General features: G+C 42.9%; 1 protein-coding gene across 1 annotated transcript in view; it reads right to left on the bottom strand.

The window, feature by feature from the left end:
- Window positions 1-1578: 1578 nt before the first annotated feature.
- The window catches only part of LOC101862099 (meprin A subunit beta), a gene marked incomplete in the record, with an annotated part of 9479 nt that continues 5469 nt past the window's right edge, over window positions 1579-5588 (bottom strand). The window contains 2 exon segments of the mRNA XM_005092499.3: window positions 1579-2648; window positions 3234-3413. Coding sequence (XP_005092556.2) covers window positions 1651-2648; window positions 3234-3413 — 1178 coding nt within the window.

Here is a 5588-nt window from a genome sequence, read left to right as displayed (position 1 = left end):
AGAGAGAGAGAGAGAGAGAGAGAGAGAGAGAGAGGTGAGACCCCTCTCCCTTTTTTTTCTTCTAACAATACTCTTGCTGAAAAAAACCCCATCATAAACGTTAGCTTTTATTTAAAGAATTCAGGGACCCCTTAGTATGGTTCAGTGGGTTACAACTTTTGTCTATCGAGGTTCCATTAGGAAATGGTCCCTAATGATTATTTCTTAAACTGTCCAGAAAAATTTCTCGACGATGGTCCCAAACTAGAGCTTGGAAGAAGCAATACGTCATCATTAAATAATTATAGGAAGGAAGGAAAGAGAAGTGTACAGGCCACTAGGGGCACCCTGAAGGCCTACCCGGTCGAACAATGATCGCGGAGAGCAATGTTTTCGTAAGACGACAAAGCGGTGAAGGGGCGCAAAGACAACGCACCCCGGTCTTTCTTTTGTGACATCGTGTGAAAATCGACACGAGAAAAGATCTCTTTTTCTCACCTGTTCGCCCGTGTGGTTAAACACTGAGTTAGAGGGTATCGATCTGGATTGTCCTACGTGGGAAAAGTTTGCAGTTTTCCCGTGCAGTCGGTGTGGGATAAGGTTTTAAAGAGAATCCTGATCGTGTCATAAAGATTCTTAACGAAACAGGTTTTCATTAGCAGTTATTCAGATAATTGCGAATTACTGGAAAACTGACAGATGAGAAAAGAAACGGAAAGAAGAATCACCTCAAGGTGAGAAATATATCTAGAGTGGGAATTTCGAAACAAGGACTGCCTATCAGTCTGTCTTGCTGTCTGTTCGTTTCCCTACCCCATCCCGTCTCTCTCTCTTTCTCTCTCTCTCTCTCTCTCTCTCTCTCTCTCTCTCTCTCTCTCTCTCTCTCCCCTGAAACTTTTACTCTTCAGCAAGATTTCCTGTTTGCCATATGATTTTTAAAAATATGGACTTTACTATTTCACTGTTTAACAATTATGATAATAATTATAACAACAATACTAGTAATGAATATTATTTCGTTTGTGATTTGGAAATGCGATACCAGAGTTTTAAAACATTCTTTCCATGCCCTATGCCTGCCTAGCAGTCGTAATGATGGAGTGATTCTCAGTAAGGACTAAATGAAATACAATCATGTATCTCGACACATCTCACCAGGTCTGTGGTGCACTTTTTACGTTCTTTAATCCTTGTGTCGGTACAACATCCCTTACAGAGTGAGCGTTGCATCTCTATCGAGTCTGTATAGTTATCAAAAAGCTGCACCTTAATTCAATGCGCCTCTCTGGCAAGAACAAGCCAAATACGTGATTGACCAGAACCTTGAAAATCCACCCATCAAATAAGCTAAGTCAAGAATACTCATTTTGGGTTTCGAATAATAAATGCTATGAGTACTGTACAGTTGTCCAGCATGATATCGACTGATCCATCAATTCACCTGAAGAGGTATTGTATCAAGTATCTGCTCGGAGGTATCCAATTCTTTCCGGATTGACCCTGGACGGCTGGGTCAAAGCCGCCCCCCCCCCCACTCCTTACTTGTGTGAGTTGAGACTATTAAAAATTAGGTGCAAGAAATAAACTAAAAACAATGTAGCAGACATGTACTGTTTTTTTTAAATCTCAAAATAATAGTAAAGTATAGAAAAGAAATGAAATATACACATTTCACAAGCACGTGCCCTTGTAAATGTTGATGTCGTCAATAGCAACATCCCCTTGTGCTATGTGAGCCTCAAAAGTGAGGCTGAACTTCCTGCCTGGAGAGACCCGCACGTCTGTCCAAACATGCCACCATTTGTTGTGGTAATAGTTCCTCATCTCACGGACAGCAAGAACACCAGGCAAGCTTGGCTCACGAGCTACGAGCTTAAGGAAGCTGGAAGGTCCATTTTGGAACACGTAGAAGTCTACACAAAAACTACTACCACTTAGGTGTGATGCAATAATGAGTCGCGCGACTTTGCCAATGTGTCCGGCTGATGCAGCAATTAAGTAGTTGTCTAGCCCATTCGTATTTCCCGCTCCTGGTCCTGATTGACTAGTCCCGTTCTGAATTATCCAATCAAAATCATCTGAGTCGTCGTTTCGAAACACACAAAAATCGTCCTGGAAAGCACAGGTAGTATAACCCTTCTGGAGATCATTCGCAATTTGGTTGACATTTTCAACGCAGCCGTAAAGTCTTTGTATTTTCTTCACATCTAGTTCAGTCAACCCTAACCTCTGTCCAAATTTATCCCTAGTCTTTTTCTCCTTCTTTGGCGTAATTGTCGGTTCTGTCGTGTTAATGGCGAATTCATACGGTGAATAATGCATGATGGAGCCGTAATCATAAGGCAAATTCAAGGTCAATACTGAATGATTTTGTACTTCGAAATTGTAGCGATTTGAGATGAGCACGTTATTTAGATGGATATCGATGTACTGATCTCTGTCTGGGCGCGTGTGCTCGTGCCAGAAACCTACGGCATGAAGAAGTTCATGCATGATGACACCTTTGTGTTCGCAACCTTGACCTACGATGACCTCTTGGCGACCTCGACGCATATTCCCAACAAACGAAGAACAGGTATCCCCCGGGGCCACTTCTATATAGTTCATCTCAGTCTCGTGGGGCTTGAACTGGATACACTTCGGGCCTCCTGGGCTGTTCACGGCGTTTGCTGAAAAAAATAATTAATTCTAAAATCCTTTCCTTCTCATCGACGCAATACACGAGTACATTTTTAAAGAAGGGAACTGTTTCAACCGTTGCCTCTAGAACTGTGGGAGAAACACTCCAGTTGGAAAATGGCGATGCTTGATAAATGTCGTCAATGCTTTGGAATCAAACTCACTTACTTTTGCATAACATTAGACCGACAAGCAGACAACAAAACTTCGATTCTTATGACAGCATAGAGTCATGATATGAGGTCCTAAAGATACTACAAATGTTCAAGGAAAGTCGGAGCCAAGAAAGTTATCGTGAAATGTGAAACTTAAGTCAAACAGGGTAATTGAACATACACTATTTTAGTAAATAAGGTCAAATAGAAGGGCAAAAGAATGAATTGGGAAAACATTTAGGAAGAAAAGAGCATTACTTGAGCTCAGTGGCTGTCTGCCGGCCCCTTTAACCATCTGATTGATTAGCTGATTTCCTGTGTGTGCCAGCCTGCCTCATCGACTGGCCTACTGATTCGTTAAGTATAATCACTGGCCGACTGTTAGTCCTAGTGCCTTAATGAACGAATACATGTACTGACCTATCTCGTCCATGGCCAGTTTAATCAGAGAGGCGACATGTCGAGGGTATGTCTCGTCAATGACGTAAGGGATGACGCCAGATGGCCAGAGACGCTCCTTGACCTGCATGTCGGGACGCTGAGGAGAAGACGAGGGGTCGTCTAGGAAGTCGTGTGTCGGAGTACTGGAGGTTAGGTGCACTGTACGGAGGAAAGCCGGAGTGTTGTTCTTTAAGCTCATCTTCAAAGAAAAATATCAATTTGAATTGAAGCAAAGAAAACAACATTCAACAAAATCTAAATTACATTGAGGATTTGTTTGTTTGTTTTTGTCTCATTCTGCGTAATCCCACAGTTCAGATGTATTTTTTCTGTAAAAAGTAGAGATTTGTGATAGAAACCAATCTTTTGGGATCTCAGTAAAAAGAGGTACTTAAAGGAAGGGTGTGGGGCAGAGAGCCAGGGGAAGACAAATAGTAACTTGGATGTACAACATAAAAACATGGACTGGCCTGGATATTACAGAATGTGCAAAGGCAGCTCGTGACCGTGGAATATGGAGGGTCATTACACTTCAACCCCTGAGTCAGAGATGACACCTCCAGATATTCAGGTATAAAAAAGAGGGGCCCCAGGTATTCAGGTATGAAAAGGAGGGACACCCCCCCCCTCCAGTCCCCATTGAAAACAGCCGTGTACTGACCAATACTTAGTTCCAAACAGTGTCCCGTCATACGCAATCAATGCAGTGTCATCAAGGTTCGAGTCTGCTGGTGTATGGGGCTACATAAAATGACTAGATGAATGCCGCACACACACAGCATACAATTTGACATTGATTCAAATAGACTCTGACTTAAAAGCGTTATCAAGGTGGTACATGATGATGGTGATGATGATGATGATGATGATGATGATGATGATGATGATGATGATGATGATGATATTTATTCTGGAAATACAACAAGGTCTTAACTGTTTTAATACCTTCTTTATACAATGATGTGGTGAGACCTTTTTTATTTCGGCATTATAGTTTTTTCGTATCGTTTTTGTGATATAGATCTAGATATAGATCTAGATCTAGATCTAGATCTAGATCTAGATCTAGATTCTAGATCTAGATATATCTAGATCTAGATGTAGATCTAGTGTCCCTCTTTTTTTCGTGCCATAGTTCTTTTTGAGCCTTCTACACTTCGTGTGAAACTTAAAGCCTACTCCCGCTCAACTGAACCCATGGCAAGCCCCAGTACTTCGTATCGCCTTCTCTCCAAATTAGTAAGATACCAAAATAATCTGTGGTTTCTTACTGCGTGCAGTACTTCTAATGTCTGCCCTAAAGGACTCCGTATCAAACTTCAAAGCCCTTTCCCGGACACTTCCTTCCATAACTTTTGGTGTTCGACTCTTCACACCTGTTCCCGCCTTCTGCTGTTCCTACTTATCAACCACTACCACCAAGCCATCCCCAAGCTCCACAACCAGATCGACAACATCCTTGGATCCGCCCCGGTCGACGAAGAAACTGTCAAAACGCTCAATGCTCTCTCTTCCGAACTACACTCCAAACATCTAAAGAAACTCCACAACCTCAGGATACAGAGTCCTTCCACGGACCAACGACGCCATGTGCACTCCAACTCGTCTAGAGACCTGCACCCTCATTTCTCTCAGAACCGCCAGTTTCGTAACCCTGAATCCCTTACTACAGATCATCGTCTATCTTCTGACCGGTGTGACCTTCCGTTACCTGCAAGCCGAGACGCTCCACTTCCACATGCAGACCCTCAAGTCCCGACGCTGCCTGCACCCAGCTGCCAACCGACTCTCCAAACCAGCCCCGTCACACAAGCCCTAACAAAAGACTCAGACTCACGATCGTCCCCTCAGGCTCTTGATCGACCGACTCCACCAGAAGCTGCCCCCTTGGTCTACTCTACGTCGGACAATGATAATGTACATGTATGTCATATTCCATACTTAAGTCCCCATGTTACCTCTACCTCTAGTACCGTTCCTTATGAACCCCACACTGTACTTACTGTCCCCCCTCTTTCCCATACTCCTCTTGAATCTAGCTTGACCTCTACGAACCCTGATGGCCTTACACTTGCTAATTCGTATGTACTAACGGACAGCGCCTGCCCCCCTTTACCTCCTCCACATACTATATATACGGATGAGTCAACTTGTACTTTTCTACCTTGCCTTTGCGCTCGTTTCGAGAAGACATAAAGTTCCTACCTGTGTGGAATTTAAAGTTTTACAAATTCCTTTCCTAATGTAGATGATATAAAAATATGCCACTACTACTTAAACATCTGCTACTACTACTACTACTACTACTACTACTACTACTACTACTGCTACTAC

The sequence above is a fragment of the Aplysia californica genome, unplaced genomic scaffold, assembly GCF_000002075.1.
Source record: "Aplysia californica isolate F4 #8 unplaced genomic scaffold, AplCal3.0 scaffold00047, whole genome shotgun sequence".
NCBI classification, from domain to species: Eukaryota; Metazoa; Mollusca; class Gastropoda; order Aplysiida; family Aplysiidae; genus Aplysia; species Aplysia californica.
Note: the sequence above shows the minus strand (reverse complement) of the source record. Positions and strands in the feature narration are given on the sequence as shown.